At 46.3% G+C, this 17,851-nt stretch overlaps 1 protein-coding gene across 5 annotated transcripts in view; it reads left to right on the top strand.

Moving 5' to 3' along the window:
- KIAA0930 (KIAA0930 ortholog) overlaps window positions 1–16,832 on the top strand; it is a 37,861-nt gene extending 21,029 nt beyond the window's left edge. For 2 of the 5 annotated variants that reach the window (XM_071551492.1, XM_071551494.1), the window contains exons 3-11: window positions 1,070–1,177; window positions 2,368–2,445; window positions 4,523–4,624; window positions 4,826–4,966; window positions 6,194–6,388; window positions 8,533–8,695; window positions 8,929–8,982; window positions 10,358–10,513; window positions 12,177–16,832. In XM_071551492.1, coding sequence (XP_071407593.1) covers window positions 1,070–1,177; window positions 2,368–2,445; window positions 4,523–4,624; window positions 4,826–4,966; window positions 6,194–6,388; window positions 8,533–8,695; window positions 8,929–8,982; window positions 10,358–10,513; window positions 12,177–12,217 — 1,038 coding nt within the window. In that variant the 3' untranslated portion in view covers window positions 12,218–16,832. The remainder of the gene's footprint in view (window positions 1–1,069; window positions 1,178–2,367; window positions 2,446–4,522; window positions 4,625–4,825; window positions 4,967–6,193; window positions 6,389–8,532; window positions 8,696–8,928; window positions 8,983–10,357; window positions 10,514–12,176) is intronic. The other 3 variants (XM_071551493.1, XM_071551496.1, XM_071551495.1) reach the window with 3 other exon arrangements.
- The last annotated feature ends 1,019 nt before the right edge of the window (window positions 16,833–17,851 follow it).

Here is a 17,851-nt window from a genome sequence, read left to right as displayed (position 1 = left end):
GATAAGTGGGGCCTGACTTTGGAACTTCACTGTTCAGTAATCCCCACTCACAAGAGGTGATTGCTGCTATTCTAAGCCCTAAGTACATGCAAGAGATGTTGCAAAATGTCTTTCCCATCCTGTCCTCTTTCTCACAAGCGCTTCTGTTGCAAAACTTTGACTAACTTGGCTTCTTCAGAATGGGAAATATTGCAGCTGCTCTTGCAACCCAGTGGGCATTATTGACTTTAATGTGTCTCCTCTTTACAGATCAGTCTGACAAAATGTTTGTTTGCATTTCAGTTAAGAAAGTGGGTTTGTTGAGCCCGGTGGAGTCTGAGACACCTTCTTGCTGTTCTGGTTTCTCCAGAGCCACCAGAAATTAAAGTCAGCTTTTCATTTTCTGCCCTTTCTCTTGATTTGCCTTTTGGTTATGCAGAGTGGTTGTGGGTACAGCATTCAGGTAATTAATACTGAAGTGACTGGGTTTATCTGTAGCTGCACTGGGCTCTTACACAGTTTACAGCCTGTTCTTGCAGTGGGCTTTGTTTCAGCTTTAAACACGCTGGGTGTGGAGTTGCCATGGCTACTGGGCATTGTGCTGCCTTCCTGTGGGCTCCAGAGCCTGTTCCAGGGCATCAGGTGCAGCTTCTGAATAATGAACAGTGTTCAGGAAAAGAGAATTGGAGTTCTGTCCTGGAGGGTGTTTGTCTCATTGTCCTCTGCAGTTACTGCCCATGAAAATTTCAGGAGCCATAATCCCAGGAAGGAAGCTCTGGATGACCTTGGTGTCTGCAGCCCTGCAGACATTCCTGTGTACCCATGATTTTATTACTCTCATTTTTGCTAAAGCACAAGGAATAAATGAAGCTGCTGTCCAGAACTGAGGTTCTTCTGCACAGACCTGCCTGCTCCTGCACATCCCATGTTTGCCCAGTTCATTGCCACACAAAGCCTTGCACAGTCCTCAAAATGTGATCCTAACAGAAAACTGTGAAGCTCCAGAACATGCAGCTTCTGGTGTCAGTGTTAGGATTGCAAGTAGGTGCCTCCAAGGAATAATTCTCAAGGAGATGTGATGTTTCCTTAGCAGGTTGAAGTGGAAGTTTACCGGAGAGATTCCAAGAAGCTTCCTGGCCTGGGAGACCCTGACATTGACTGGGAAGAGAGTGTCTATCTGAACCTCATCCTGCAGAAGGTAACAGTGATGATGCTCTCATTTTCATGGGCTATTTGTGCTCCAGAGGCTTTGATCTGTCCCCTTTCCTCCCTACCTTGGAGGGTTTGAACACTCGGAGGATAGAAAGAAACATTGGCTTTAATTTGGCTTTTCAGAAAATAAATGAACGTAAACCAAGATGTTTATTATTTTTCTCACAAAACTTTAGCTGTAAGCATTGAGGGTGGGCTGAATTTAATGCTCTCCAACAAAGTTTTACAAAAGGAAGGCTTTTTCCAGTGTAATGTTTTTTTGAGTGTGAAAGTGACTGTTAGACATGCAGTATTTCCATTAGAATTGACAGTGGTGGTGCAGCTCAGAGAGGAGGGGACTGCTAAGTGAAAATGCAGTGTCATCTGTAACACTGGGGGTTTGCTGCTTCAGGCATCAGAACTTTAATAAAACTCTTCTGGTGGTGGAAATGTGAAGCACAAGTGATTTCTTTAATGAACTCATAGGTGGTTTGGTTATTGTCTGTGTTATGTTGGGCCTTAAGGAAGCTGAACACCCAGGATCCCTTAAGTTTGCTGATTATGGTCTTGGCATGGGAGACATTGCACTCATCTTGGAAAACAAATTGTCTTCATTCCCTCTCCTTCCTCCCAGGAGTCTCATTGCAGAGAGCAGTTTCTGCCTTTGTTTGCTGCTCAATAAAACCAGCATCCATTTGCCACAGTTGGAGTTCAGAGATGCTGATGCAGCTGGGCTTTGCTGTCCAGAGCTGAGGCACTGGGTCCTTACAGGGTTTTTTGGGTTGTTTGTCAGGCTGTGTTAGTGTTTTCTGACCTCTCTTAATGTGTCAGTTGCGTTTATTAGTGTGTTTCTTTTTCCCTGTTTGAAGGGAGGAGATATTTTCCATTTCTACCTTAGTGTGCTTAGGGGTGTGCTGCCAATTCCCCCAGCTGACAGTGAGCTTGTTCTAAACAATATTGGCAGGAGTTTTCTTACCCAAGGCTTGTGCATGAGGTTTGTGTCACTGGGTTAATGACCAAACACAGGCCTGAAGATCGTAGGAGGTTCAGCAGAGTGAAAAAAATGGCAACACCAGAACATGTTACCTTTTGGACAGACAGTTAAAAAGATGAAGATGGAATGTATTGTTTGCTGCACAGAAATGTGTTGTTTTCCCAGCTCTAAACCTCGATTTCTCTCCCTGGTGCCTGTTGTAGCTGGATTATGTGGTGACCTGTGCTGTGTGCACACGCTCCAATGGAGGAGATATTCATATTCACAAAAAGAAATCTCAGGTGAGCTTCCCTTTCTGCTGCTGTGGCTCAGAGGTCAGGATCCAGGATCAGCTAATCCTAAAATCTGCTGCAGCACTGGGCAGTGGTTCTCAGGCTGTGCTCTGACAGTGCATCCTTGGGAGGCAGCTCAGGTCCTTGTGTAGTGATGTTCTTGCCAGTCATCTAAATGTGAGATCTGAGTGTGCTTTACAGCCCTTTGTGAGGACCCTGCATGCCCTCGGGGTGTCCATCTCTGCCTGCTGGATCTGGGGGCAGAGGGAAGGTGGTGCTGGGAAGGGGGGAGTGTGCCCAAGTGTTCCCCAGTCAGTTTTAAGGAGCCTTCAGGGTCAATTTGTAATGTTGGGCTGTTAAACGGTGGACAAGTTACTGCTTACTGATGTATCCTTTTATTATTTTGAGATTCTCAGTTTCTCTCTCAAACTGCTCATTCCCTCCATCACACCACCCAAGGCTTTAACCACTTGTTTGCGTGCAGTTACTCCAGGGCTTACACAGTGCAGGAGACTGAATAACAAGCATGGAGGGGATGAGAACCAAAACCCAAAACTCCTTCACTCATTTTTCAGCAGATCTGGCAACAACTTCTCCTAGTTAGCAGAAACTCTTTAAAAGGCTCCTGTTGCCTTTAAAAAGCTGTTTCTCCCAGGCATTTGCTTTCCCTTAGCTCATGCAGCTGCTTGTGGGGCTTTACAGAAATAAACCAGTGCTCTTTAATCCAGTAATTTTGTTTTACCATTTTAAAAGAACTTTTGTTTCGACTACAAACAGAACTAGCACTGCTGATTGTTGTCTGTAATTTGCTTTGGTTAGGCACATAATTTCCTTCTTCTGGTGCTGTTGAGGCACCACATTGCACTGCTGATGTAAGCCAGTTATTTCTTGTTGCTTGTTTTCAGGGTTTGCTAGTCCAAATTTCACCCCCAGTTAACTTCTGCAAAATTCTTTTGAGAAAAATCTGGAAATATTATTTGCAGAATTGAAAACTAGGAAGAAGAGGATGAGGGGTGTAGCCTCACTGAATGTGAGCAGTGTCTAGTGTTCCTCACTCCTAGAGGCTCCTGCAGTGGGACTGCTTATAAATTCTTGCTGCAAGTATCATTTTTTGTGGAGTCTTACTATTTTCTAATGATGTTTCTGGTCTTGAAGCAAACTTACTTTTTAATAACCTATATTTAAATGTGCATGTAGTCTTTCTAAGTACAGAAAAGGAAAAGCAACTGTCTCCTGCTCTGGTGTCCTGCCTTGAGTTGTGTTCTGTGCTGAATGGGTTGCAGCCAGGGTGTCACAGGCCTGTCAGCCTGGGCAGACACAGAGCTTTCAGCACCCCACAGTGGGCTGAGATTGGACAGGTTTCTGTAATTGAAGGTGTGGTTGGACTGAGGTGAAAGCTAAGACCACTGCTTGGTATGAATTCCCTCTCCCTCCTTACCTACTTGTTAATCTTGTTAGAATGATAAAATTTCAAGCCTTTAGCTATTTAAATATGTTTTGTGGTGAGAAGTCAGCACAGGAGTTCAGGAACTGCTTCAGAGGGAGAAATGTGCAAGAGGAAGCTCAGTGGATAGTGCAAGAAACAGAAGAAGATGGGGATGAGAAACTCAGTGCTTGTCCTGCTGGGGGTCACACTTCCCATTACTGGGGGAGGTTGATCTGAGCATGGCACAAAGCAAACAGTAACACATTAAATTGAGCTAAATCACAGGTGTTGGGACAGCTGCTCCACTGTCACCTCCTTTCTGTGTGTGTGCTTTTCCTTTGCAGGGCACTGCAGTGACCTCAAGGCAGCTGGGGGTGGTTTTCTCTGTGGTGAAATGTGGGATTGCTGAGCTGACCCTTAGGAGGGTGGGAGGGCAGGTGCACCCTGGGCCATTTACTGTGGAGCAAGCAGTGTTGGATAAGCTGCATGTGACAACTCCAGGGTCTCTCCAGGGTCATCATTGCAGAAACCAGCCCAGCTCTGCTTGCAGGGTGTCAGGGAGCTGGGCTGAGGCTCCTGGCACCCCTGGCCTTGTGTTCAGTGTGTCCAGCCCTGAGCACACGAAACTGAGAAGGGCTGTTTGTTTTGTGTCTTTCCCAGCAAGTGTTTGCGTCTCCGAGCAAGCACCCAATGGACAGCAAAGGGGAGGAGTCAAAGATCAGCTACCCCAATATATTCTTCATGATTGACAGCTTTGAAGAGGTGAGTTCCTGGTGCAGTAGCAAAGTTCGGTCCTATTCTAGGCCTATGTCTGATGAGCTGGTTTCTTCTCCCTTATGAACAAATGTCCATGGCTAATTGGGTATTATTGGAACTGCTTTGGGCTAAGGAGTGGGAATGTGAATGTATTCCAGTGTGAACAGCTGCAGTTCGCTGAGGTGTTTTGTCTTGGATCTTTGGCAGGTCTTCAGTGACATGACTGTGGGAGAAGGAGAGATGGTCTGTGTGGAGCTGGTGGCCAGTGACAAAAGCAACACCTTCCAGGGGGTGATTTTCCAGGGGTCCATCCGCTATGAAGCACTGAAGAAGGTCTATGACAACAGGGTAAGGAGCTCCCAAAGGACACTGTCCTTGCAGCAGTGGTGCTCTGACCAGAATGGCTGTGTGGCTGGGGATCTCAGCTTTTTGTCCTGTTAGATAAGCTGCATCAGAATCTTTTTTTGGCTTTGAAAGTTACTTGGAAAGCTACTGCTTTTGGCTCAGACAGCTGAGGGTGTTCAGACCAGGATATTTTCCTGTGCTGTTTGCCAAAAGGAATGAAGGTGGTCAGTAGTCAAGAGCATGACACAGGAATGGACCTGAACAACAGTTTCCTGAGAGCCCCTTCTTTTTCTGGAAAGTCACAGACATTTCTAGTTATTTCAAAGAAGGTTTGAGTTCCTGGAAGATCTTCAACTCTGATAACTACTTTGCTCTATGTAAAGCATATTTTTCTTCACTGTGTTTTGTACTCATGCCTGTTTTCAAAAAACCACTGTGGTCTCACTGCCACAGAAAGAAGCTTTCTCTGCTTTCCTACAGAAACATGAAATGCCAGCACTTTGCAGCTTCAGATTCAGTACTCAATGCTGAAGTCAAGAGCCAATAAACTTCTCAAAGTGTTTGTTATGAAGACGATCCTGAGAGATCTTTAGAAACAAGAGAAGCTCCCGTAATATCTACTGTGACTGTAAACTTTATTTCCCTTTGTTCCTACCCTTGTCAGGAGAGATCCCAAATAACAGCCTATATAAAATCTCTGTTTTAAATGTCAGCAGTTATATTCCTGCAGCAGTTTTTTGAGAGAACAGGAAAGAAAAGTTGTTTCTCTCCCACTGTCATCTTGTGGCCTCACACAGCCAGCAGGTGGGCTATTAAAATACATGGGAATGCAGAACTACTGAAGTCAAGAGCAGAAGTAAGGCCTGCAGTGGAAAGACAAGATTTAATGTGATAAAATCACCTCATAGCCCAGGAATGTCCTGAGTGACCACACACCTACTTGATGTTTTGTTGGATGCATTAAATTGTTAGCTCTTCAAATACCCCACTGTGGCCCAAGGCAAAAGCCTTCTGGTTTATCTCACTGTGCCTCTGGTCACCAACTGAAGCAGCTGGTTCTTCTCAGAGCGTGTTTGCCTCTGTAAAATCACTTCAGATTGTGGCTTAAATGCTTGTTAAGAGTCATTATCCACTATAGTTTTGACTTACATTATTTTTTTCAGAGAACATTATTTTCCGGTTACAGAGCTGCTGTTACATGTTTCTCTCCCCTGTCTTGGGACGCTGTAGGTGAGCGTTGCAGCAAAGATGGCTCAGAGAATGTCCTTTGGCTTCTACAAGTACAGCAACATGGAGTTTGTGCGGATGAAGGGGCCGCAGGGCAAAGGCCACGCTGAGATGGCCGTGAGCAGAGTCTCCACTGGTGACACCTCCCCCTACGGCACAGAGGAGGATTCCAATCCAGACTCCCCAGTGCACGAGAGGGTAAGTGCAGTCAGAACACCGACTGAGGGTGGAGTGTGAATGTGCTCTGTTCCACTGGGCTTGACTCAGGGTTCTGAACCTGGCTGTGCCTCTGTTTTCAACCAACTCGGTGCAGGAGATGCATTTTTAGCACAGTTTCTCCAAAGCAAATACTGGATACCAGAGATGGCTGGGTGATTCATACTTCTGGAGGAGTGGTTTGTTGAAGCAACAGCAATCCTGATGCCAGGGTAACTGATGATTCTGCCTGTTTTCTGTGCAAAGAATAAATTTCATTTCTGTATGAGATGGGATTTACCTAGAAACGTGAAATTTGTGTGTTATGTAGGTTTGCTTGCTAAACCTCCCAGGAAATGGTGCTGTTAGTTTGCCACTGAGCAGTGCTGCCAGCATAAAGCCTGTAAAGATTATGGATCTAGATGCAGTATCACGTTCATACAATTTTCATGCAAGTACAGTAAAATGCCAATAGAATCAGACCATAGATGCTGATTTGGGCCTTGTTCTCTACTACAGAATTACAGCATGGAGAGATGACATGATCTCTTGTCTCCAGAGCTTTCAGTGTCAACTGGAAAATGTCAAATTAGATTTGATAATGTCTTACCATTGCTTTTTGCTAATGGTTTAAATGGTGATATGTCTGTTTCTGTCCCTCCAGGTGTGATAGGAAATGGTTCCAGAATTAAAAACAGAGGCAAGCACAAAGTAGAAATGAGGGGCACTAGGGAGAGGATCAGTTGGGAGTTAGAATGCCTGCTTTTTTTTCTGTTTAACACTGCTGATGGAGGGACAGTGTGGGGTGTTCCTGCAGTGTAACATCAACCTGGCCTGGCTGCCATCCTCGCTCCGTGTCACTCCCTTTCTGTTCCTGTAGGAGCAGTACCAGGTGCCATCTCAGGGACAGTTATGGGGTTGTTAAATTGACCATGTGAAGGAGGAAGGATGAGGTAGCAGTTACTTACATCCATTAGCAAAGTACCTACCCCTATTTTGTTTTTCCATTTAAAATTAAACTATTAAAATACTGCTACCAACACCAGTACATCAGCCCTGCAGTTCAGTTCTCTGCAAAATAGATGTGCTTGGCTTCAACTGTGGTTTATTCCAAGGCAACTACTGATCTGAAGGAAGGATGTCTTGATAGTTTGGTCTCTGTGTTTCACCACAGACAGTTCTATTCCTGCATTTGCCATCACTTGGACTGAACAAATCAACAGGGGTATCTCGGCTTGGATTTCTCCCTCATGATACGCATCTTTGATCCAGCATGATACACATACAGTTGTACATTGACTCACTCCTGCTGCAGCACGTCAGGCTCAATAATTGCCTGGTGACCCTGCTCCCTGGGGACACTATGACCCTGCACAGGGATCCCATGGGACAGCCTTCTCAGCAGGGAACTACTGCCTGGTTCTTGCCAAAGAAAGGAAGGTGCATGATTTGAGTGGCTCCAATACAATAAATTCCTAGCATGATAGGTCTCCTGAATTTCAACATGCGGAAGATGGTCATTCTTGGTACCTAAATTATTGATTTTGCTCCTTTATGATTGTAAATCCTTGTGAAAAGTGACCATTGGAGGAGAGAGGCATTTTCATTAATCACGTGACAGCTGAGGGTGATGATAGATCAAAATACTTTTCCTTTTGAATGGGCATCTTGAAGCTGAGATGACTGTTCAGATGCCACTCTCTGGCCACTGTGGTAAAACAGAGCTGGACATCAGTCATGGCTCTGAATTTCCCACCTGTGACTGCCCTGTGGCACACGGAGGGAGGGCCAGGACTGTGTGCAGCAGCTCTTCTCTGTCCGTCCCAGGTCACCTCTTTCACCACTCCCTCTTCTCTGTCCGTCCCAGGTCACCTCTTTCACCACTCCCTCTTCTCTGTCCGTCCCAGGTCACCTCTTTCACCACTCCCTCTTCTCTCTCCCTCCCAGGTCACCTCCTTCACCTCTCCCTCTTCTCTCTCCCTCTCAGGTCACCTCCTTCAGCTCTCCCTCTTCTCTCTCCCTCTCAGGTCACCTCCTTCAGCTCTCCCTCTTCTCTCTCCCTCTCAGGTCACCTCCTTCAGCTCTCCCTCTTCTCTCTCCCTCCCAGGTCACCTCCTTCAGCTCTCCCTCTTCCCTCTCTCTCCCAGGTCACCTCCTTCAGCACTCCCCCGACCCCGGAACGCAACAATCGCCCGTCCTTCTTCTCCCCGTCTCTCAAGAGGAAAGTGCCACGGAACCGAATTGCAGAGATGAAAAAGTCCCACTCGGCCAATGACAGTGAAGAGTTCTTCAGAGAGGAGGATGGTGGAGGTGAGGGAGGTGCTGTCAGCTCTGCAGCCTGCTCTGCACACCCACAGGGCTGTGCGAAGGGATCCCACTGCCAGGTTTCCAAAAGGTTTGCAGGGTGGAGAAAGGAGAGGTCCACACAGAGCTCTCTGAAAGTCTGGTGTTTCACAGGTTTGAGCATCTCTTTGAGGGCTGGAGCCCCCAATTCCTAAATAGATTTAAACCTCATCTCCCACTTTTATATTGACCTATTCTAGGGAAACTTGAGCAACAGAGATCCCCTCCCTGTCCCAGATGCCACAGTCTTCCAGGTATGTCCTCACACTGCCAGCTGCAAGTTCTCAGAGTTCCCTGATGTGCTCCAGAGCTGGTTAAAGTTGGTGAAAAGGCATTTACTTCAACTGGCTTTGAATCAGGTCTGAACTCTGTAACTTCATGAATTTGTATTACAGTTTAATGCCTTGTGGAACTCCTCCTTTGAATTCTAGTTACTCAGCAGGAAACAACCAGCCAGATTAAGAAATGGAGTCTGACTCAAAATCTATTTTTGTAGTATAAATCAAATTACATCATAGTTTTGTGAGGCAGAAACTCACCAGTGTCGTTGTCCAAACTGCTTTTCATATGTTTAAAAACAGTTCAGTCACTAAATCTGACTGTTGGCACACTAACAGATAAACAGAAAGGTGATTTCCAGGTCATGAGCTCTGCTTGTGGTAGCAAAGATACTGCCCATCAGCAGGACTGGACCAGATTAGCTAATGAAGAATTGCACATTAGAAGACAAGCTGAAATGATAATGTTTCATGCAGATTCTGTGCTACTTACACTGGCTAATTCAGGGTTCTGTCAATAAAAACCTTCCCTCATCTCGTTTTCCTTGATTTGCCTAATCAAACCCTGTGGTTTAAGCCATGTTATCTAGAGTAACTGCCCCCATGTTTTATCTTTGCTTGGATCAGGACCTGCTTTCAGTCCCAGAGCTTGGATCACTCTGGTCCAGAATGACATGTTGACTTGAACACCTGCACTGTGGGTCAGGGCTGAGTGTTACAGGGCAGTGGAGAAGAGGTTTAAAAAGACTCCAAAAATGCAGTGTATGGCTGTGGGAGAGACCTGCAGCTATAAAAACCACCTCGGGCTTATGGGGAGCTCAGTATCCTTTTGTTTTAAAAGCTGCTTATGGTCATCTACACTAATGAGGAGAAGGGTTCTGCTGAAGGGTCCCAGTTGTGCATGGAGTTCTGCAGGAAGCTGGGGCAGTAATGCTCAGTCTCCCCATGTGTTAGATACCAGTTTTCTTCAAAAGAAACAGTTTTGCTTCTGCTACTCTGGTGGATCTCTGCATGAGTAACTGCTTGGTGTTAGGGGTGTTCTGTGATTTTGTGTGAGGGCAGGCTGGGTTGGGGTGCTGCTAGTGCAGGGAGTAGCACAGGATTCATTCCCTCTCCTGGCTGCTCTGGCAGTAGGAGGGTGTTTGCAGCTGCTGCTGCCATTTATGAGCTGTAAGGTGTAAATGGTGAGTTCTGTGCTGGGCAAGGTCTGACTGATTGAAAACAAATTAGTGATAGTCATGTCCTGCCTGTGGTTTGTCTCTGCACAGTGCACGGGAGGCTCTCCTCTTGCTTTCACCAGAGGAGTGCAGGAAGTGCAGTCCCTGAAGTTCTGTCTCTCTGTGCTTTGCAGACCTGCACAACGCAACCAACCTGCGGTCGCGGTCCCTGTCGGGGACAGGGCGCTCGCTCGTGGGCTCCTGGCTGAAGCTGAACAGGACAGATGAGAACTTTCTACTCTATGCACACTTAACTTACATCACTTTGCCATTGCATCGAATTTTAACAGGTGAGTTTTGGCATTTATTGGGCAAACCAGAGTCCTTTGGTTCCTGGGCAGCCTTCTGTGTTGGGGGATTTTGCTGTTGAGTCAGAGGAACAAGTATTTCTCTGCAATCCCACTGTATGTAGAGATTGATTTCAGTTTCAAAGAAATTACATATTCTAGTAAAAATTGCTTCTCTGTAATTAGGGGTGGACTTCAAACAATTTTTCAAAAAAATAATTATTCCTTATGATAATGGTGTTGATGATCTTACAGCAAGTTAGCTGGAGTTACCAAGCTCACTCACTCTCCCACCACAGGCATTTTGGAGTTCACAAAAGATGCATTGTTCCTGCTGGCATTTAATACTTGCTCAAGTGGGTGGCACAAGTGCCTCCCTGCTCAAATATTGGCTTTAAGCTTGAACATCGTCTCTGAGATTTCAGTTGTTGAACAGATGGTTTCAGGAGTTGGTGTATATATTGAGATGCACAGAAATAGGATGTGAAATGGCTGGGCTCCAGGGCAGGATTTTCATCTGCAGCTTTTCACTACCCACATTTGTTTTAGTTTGACACATCAGGTGGAGCCTGTTTGCAAGGCCTTTTTGTGATCAGTGCACTTGTGCCAGCGTCAGCTTTCCAGGAAGCAGGAGCACTACATGTGGGGCAGGGTGAGGTGGGAAAGGTGCTCATCTCGGTTGGGTAGTGCAGGAAGCCTGTACTAAGATACTAAAATCCCAGTGAGAGTGAGCAAAGGACATTTTAAGATGTCTTGAGTTTATACATATTGATAAGACTTGTCTCCTTGCTAGATAAACCCGCTTCTGTTGGCTGCTGTTGGTGTGTCAGATGGTCCAGTCTCTTAATCATCTCTGTGGCCCCTCACTGGACTCTCTCCGCTGTGTTTAATTCTTTACAAGTGTGGCTAGAGCCCTCTGGAGCTGCAGATCAGTTTTTACTCATGTCATCCTCTTTGTGCAGTTGTGTTTGATCAGCCTCTTAATTGTGTTCTCCCTTTCCCCATGTTCTTTGTTCTCTGTGTAGCCTTCAAAAGGACACAGCAGCCCAGTTTCCAGATATTTCTGTGTACTGCCTTGCCGGCATGTTGGGTTTACCGTCATGATTAGAAAGATGCCCATGATCATGACAGAAATTTTACAGGTTCATATTCTGTCACATTTGGACTATACGGAGCTGAGGAGAAAAAGAGGAGTGGGTTTAGGGTAGATTTTTGAGTGCAGAAATGCAGACTTTGACCTATAGAATGGATGAACCAGCTGAATTATTTGTACCACATTTTCAGAGCCAGAAGTCTCTTTGAGGGGCCTGGGAATGTTGCATTTCTCCCTTTAAGAAAGGGGGAAAGCCCCTTGGCATCTCTTATTAGTGTCACTTAGGCTTTTTCCCTGGGAGATCCTGCACCCTGTGTCTGCCACGTGTTGCTTCATCCCAGTAGCAGTGATGGGTGGTAGATCTGCTGTCATCTCCCCCTGGGGTGATGGTGGGATGATTTGCAGCTTTCCATCTCCCAGCCCCTCCCAGCTGCATCCTGGTAAGCTCGGGCTGCTCCAGGCAGAGCCATGGTTGCAATCCCGGTGGGCTGTGCCGCAGCCCCAGGTGCTCGCCGGGGCTGTGGCTGCTGCCGGGGCCGCCCTGAGATGCCTGTGTGTTTGTCCCTTGCCCAGACATCCTGGAGGTGCGGCAGAAGCCGATCCTGATGACATAGCAGCTGCCGGAGCCGTGTCGCCAAGTGCCTCTGCACAGCGGGTTCCCGTGCCAGCACTACCACCTAGTGTCGGAACACACTCCTCCAGGGAACAAGGGACGCCCAGGAGTACCAGCTGATCAAAGTGCCTCTTCCCTCCCTCCTCTGCTGTCACACACCAACCAATGCCCGCGGCGCCGGAGCGCTCCTCACCCCGAGAGGGCTCTCAGCAAGATAACCGAGAAGGGGCTGCGCTGAACCAAGTCAACACTGCACAGACAGTTTGCTACTGTGTTTACTTTATAACTGAGAAACCAACGATATGTACAGAATGTGCTAAACTTTATGCTCTTTGGGAGAAACCTTCTGGGAATTTTGTAGTGACTTGCTAATGGACATAGTTCCACAGACTCTCCCCGTGGGAACGGCTCCGTGCGTGGGGGGATGAGGGAATGGGAGAGTCGTGTCCTGCTAAGGGAAAAAGAGGCCACAAAGGTACATTGCCATTTTGGTACATGCAGCAGGTCAGGGCAGAGCTTCAAAGAGGCTGAAAATGTTTCCATTTTTCATGTGTCAGCGTTAGGACAGGTGAGCTCTGCTGACAGATTTCCATATCTACCAAAGAACAGCAACATTTTCATCCTCAAGAGCTGGCTAAGAAAACGAGACAGGGAAATGAAGGCTAAAATGTGCTGCTACAGCAAAGCTGAGGTTCATCTCCAGTACTAATGCTGCTTATCTCTCTCTCAGCTGAGTCAATGCCAGTCTGAGTCTAAAGTGGAAAACCAGGAGGCCATAATGGTACTCCAGGGCCTAAAACCTTCCCAGTAACCAACATCCTCCTGCATGCACTGGATGTGAGTGTGTGGAATCATCCTTGGGGGTACCATTTGCAGCCAAGGAGGCATGAGAGGTGATCAATGGTTGGGCAGTTTGCCCTTATCCTCTGTCTCCTGGTTGTAACACACTGAAGCACCGGGAGTTTCTGGAAATAGAAAAGATGGAACTGTAGTTCTGTTCTGAAAAGTGACTAAAAATTGCTTAATGGGAATTCTGAAAGTGGTGTGTCAGGAGCTCTCAGGAAAACAGCCTTATGTTTACACATGAAGTGCAGCTCTCTCTGAACAGCAAAACTCTACTGTCCTGGATATGAAAACAAAATGATTGACTACTGTGCCCTGGCTCACTGCTTTGGTGTGGGAGCCAGTTCATACTTGATCTTATTTAGGTCTGCACAGCAGTGGGAGGGGTGACATGTCTTGGGCCATGCCAGACTCCATCACGCACAGAGGGAGAGCAAAGATGCCATTTTTGTCACTTTTCAGACTCTGAGCACCCAAAGCTGATGCTGTTGCTGCAGTTACCAAATGGCATGTGCTCCGAGCCTGGACCTTTGTCTCCCTCATACCTGGCCTTGCCCAAGTGCTTTGCTGTTATTCTCTCAGTAGCATCTCAAGACTTAACCTCTCAAACAGGACTTTCTGCTTCTTTCCCTCAGGCTAGATGCTGTGGAAATAGCTCCACTTCAGCATAAAGGCAGACTATATTTGCCACTCAGCCCAACATGGTGACTGCAGCATGGTAAGGAGGTCTGTCTGTTTCTGAGGCCAGGCCTGGGAGCTGTCCCCTCAGCACAGGGTGGCAGCAGTTCTCACACCGGCAGCATGAGTGTACCACAGGGACAGCTGACCACGTCTAGTTGGCTTCAAACATGTTGCAGCAGCATTAGTAAAGTGTTTGCTTTGTCATTTCCAGCACAGCCACTTTTCACTGCAGCCTTGGCCCAGTGCCTGTGGACCATGTGGCTGTGTGTGCACCTGAGGGTGTTCCCACTGACCTGACTGCTCCAGGCAGAGGTGGAGTCCTCCCTCAGCAGCTGAAGTACCCTCTCAAGGACCTTGCCAGGCAGCCTGGTGCTTACCTGAGACCCTAGGTAGTCAGTGCCTGATATCAGTCTGTACAAATGCTCTCCTTTGGCCCGGGCTGGGAATTAAACCCCTCCTCAGCTACAAAACAAGCCTCTCAATGTGCTCCTCATTCTGTACTTGGATACTGCTGGGCTGGGCAAATGAGTGCTTGGCTTTCCTTTAAACATTCACTGGAGAGGAAATGGAGGGAGGGCTCATATTTGTGCTACTAATGATGACTGATACCTTCCCATCAGCCAGAGGAATGACACATGGGAACAGGAAGTGTATCCAGACAGGAACTCCAGTGGTAGGTGCCTGAACACTTCGCAGTCTGCAGGAGTTTGTAATGCTCCCAAGGTGTTGTGTGTTGTTTAGGTGGCTTAATCATGTGTGATTTGGAAGACTGAGCAAGTCTTGCAGTGTGAGATCTCAGAGCAAATGAGGAGTGATGCTAAGCTAGTGCATTAGTGGAAAGGCAGTGGTACAGAAAGTGCAGCTCAGATCCCACACCTCTTTTGCTGGAGGTGTTGTCTGCTTTGTTACATGTGCGTGGGTGGATTTTGGTGTCTAGTGTTTGAAGGGCTGTCATGTCCTAAAAGATCATTTTATTTCTTGTCTTGCTAGTGGGATGTGCTATAGGTATGTGGAAGACTCACCTTTTCTGATAGAAAAGGCCTACAGATATGCCCTCATGGACATCTATGGAAAACAGATCAAAAGTCTACTGAATGTCAATAGTGCTTTTCAGGAACAAAGATGTGCCACATTCTCAGTTACTCCTTCTCTAAACAACTGACTTGGACTTGTTATGTATAGTGCATGGTTCCCACTTTGTTCTCAAATTCCATATTTTATTCTACTTTTAAACAAACCCTGAAAGTTAAAATTTTATTGTCCTTGTGTCCACAGACTGACAGGGAAGTTGATCAAAGTTTTGCTTGGGTCAAGGTGGCACAGTTGGACCCTTTGCATTCTATTGCACTGCACCAAAAAAGAAAAGGGAATGTTAATAGGAACCTCTCATCCCATTAATTTGGAGGGGGGTTCATCCTGTAGCTCCTCAGCAGTAAAGCATTTTAAGGCCCTGTTGGCCACTTAGACATTTGCTGCAGGCCTTAGAGGCTCTTTAGCTCTCACTGTCTCAGCTGTTGGAGCACAGTGTGTTTCACTGGTTATGTTGGTGTTTGAGGATGCAGCATGGTTACTACATTTGGGGAGCTTTGCAGAATAGCTTTATTTATGTACAGAATCCCCCCACTCCTCAGTTATCTCCTTCCTTCCTTTCATCCCTTCACTCCCTTTGGAGATCGAGGCTTGAGCCCTTCACAGATGTTGTGTATTGTTACATGTCAAATGTAAGGATGTGAATCTTCTCACCCTTAACAGGTTTTTCCCTGCTGTCAATTTGACAAGTACAAAGCCTTTTTTTTTCCCCAGAAATCTCTTAAATCAGCTATTTTATCTTAGCAGATTATTGCTCTGCCTTAGAGACACCATGTAGGTGAATCTGTGTTCTCTGACTGCTGGTCAGCACAGGGTGCATTCCAAGTCTCTTCCTTAAAGAAGCTGTTGTTAGAAATGCCACAAGTCTTTCAGCTGTCCTGGCTAACCCAGTTTGTGTGGTCCCTGTTCCTTCTCTTTCTGTTCTTCTGGTTTTCATTGTTGCAAGGCTTGGGACTGTTGGGCTCTGGGTCACTGTCACTCACCTTTCCATTTCCAGAGAAGAGAATTGTCTGCACAGCTCAGTAAAGTGGTTTTCCCAAGTGTGTTCTTCCACCAATTTTAATTTAAACAGTGAAGTCCTTGGCTCTGCAGATGGATTTCTTCCAGCAGAATCCCATGTGGTCACTGAAGTTCTGTGTGGACCAGAGGAAGAGTCAGTGCTCTTGGACTATTGACCTGCTTCTTGCCAATCCTTAATTATTCCCTTTCCAGGTGATTGCTTGTCCTGTATTTTGTAGTCTGAAACTTCCCTATATTAGAGACAGATGTGAAACAAACCCTTCAGAAGTGCCTAAGTCCTGTTGTTACCCAGTGGGTTTAAGAACAAACTTTTATTTAGGAATTTAATGTATTAGTCTTAAATTCTGTCTGTGTTGTGTGTAACAGTGTCAAGAAACGACAAGTTTGACAGTCTTGGAAGAACCATCCATCTCTTAGGGACTTAAGTCTCATGGTTTCCAAAGGTCATGGCTGAAAGCTCTGGCAAATGGATTTCCTGTGGTCACAGCAGTCAGATGTCTGTGAATGCTTTACCATGTTCTGTGGGTGTGACTGGAAGTGTGTGGTGCTGCTGTGTAGAAATTCTGTGTCACAAATAGGTGTGATAGAACTCAGTTAAAGGCATTGTGGAGTAAGTAGCTTTTACACCAAACCTTAAACAAGAGTATTTTATACCAGAATGTAGCTGTTGGGATACCTGGTTGAGCTAACACAATTCTATGAGTGGGTTGCAATGTTGAACGTTCTCTGTGTAAATATATAAATATTCTCAGCCTAATTTTCTCAGCCTAACACATGTTGCATGGTTTGGGTTTTATTTGCCTCATCAGTTCATCAGTGTTGCTTACAAGGTGATGGGTTGGAAATTGTGCTGGCACTGAACTGAGCCCTGTGAACAAAGAGCAAGGAGAACGTTGTGCACCAAAACCAGAGGTGACTTTGCATATGGCAGCAGTCAAGAAAGTGTTGGACCCTGCAGCCAATAAACAGACCTCTTAAATGACCATGGACTCTGTTAATAGTGTTTTTTCTCAGGGGTCAGTCTCTGACAACTTGACATGGGGTAAGAGGGAAGAAGGTTAAAGTCTGTGAAGCCCTGAATTTGTTTGGAAAAGCTTTTTGGTTTTTGCCTTTAGAACACTTTTAAACTTTTCTATGTTTAATTACATAGCCATTAACATTTAGGTTTGTGCACCGCATAATAGTGAGAACTGAGGGCTGTAAAGGTTTCTTCCTGATTAATTCAGGAAGCCCTGGAGTGCTGGTTTGTGCAGTATCACCCAGATGAGATCCCCCTTTAGCTGTGCCCTCCCTGAGCTGTGTGTGCTGAGCACTCAGCCCTGCTCTGCCCCAGCACTCAGGTGTGGTTGTGTTTGTGGTTCTGCTGTAACTGCTGGAGCAGCTGTGCTGGCGACTTGCAGCAAGAGCAGTTTAAAAGTTCACAGACTTTGAGAAGTCCCACACTCAGCCTTTAATTCTGATGCAACCCCTGTGTTCATCCAAACCCTGCTGGAAGCAGGGAATGCCTCAAGCCTGCACTGAGTGTAGAGGCTTTGCTTTTTGCTTTGTTCCTGAAGGACAAGAGGGTGGCCAGAACCTTCTTTCATCACTGCAAGTGTCAGACTGGGTTTTTTTTTTGAAAATGCCAGTGATAGATGTAGCATCAAGGAGCAAGAAGAGTTATTATCATCCAGGCTTTCATCTCAGCATGAAGTTGCAATGCCATGCTCCCTGCTGGCTGTGGCTGTCTGTGGTTACCCTGCCCAGCACAGGAGACCAGACAGGTGGGTGGGCACAGGAGCCATGTCTGACCTCAGTGGAAAGTTAAGGAAACAGGCATTTCATAGACTGCCAGATTAATTCAGTTTCGTATGTAATCCACTATTTTCTCTTCAGCATTAGGAATTTGCTTTTGACAATGGAGAAACCACCCACTTGCAAGTTTTCCTTGGAACTGCAGTCAACAGAATTGCCTCCAGTGCCCACCAGTTCAGGTAGGACTCCAGAAACAGCATTGTCCATG

Source organism: Pithys albifrons, chromosome 3 (assembly GCF_047495875.1).
Source record: "Pithys albifrons albifrons isolate INPA30051 chromosome 3, PitAlb_v1, whole genome shotgun sequence".
NCBI lineage: Eukaryota > Metazoa > Chordata > Aves > Passeriformes > Thamnophilidae > Pithys > Pithys albifrons.
Note: the sequence above shows the minus strand (reverse complement) of the source record. Positions and strands in the feature narration are given on the sequence as shown.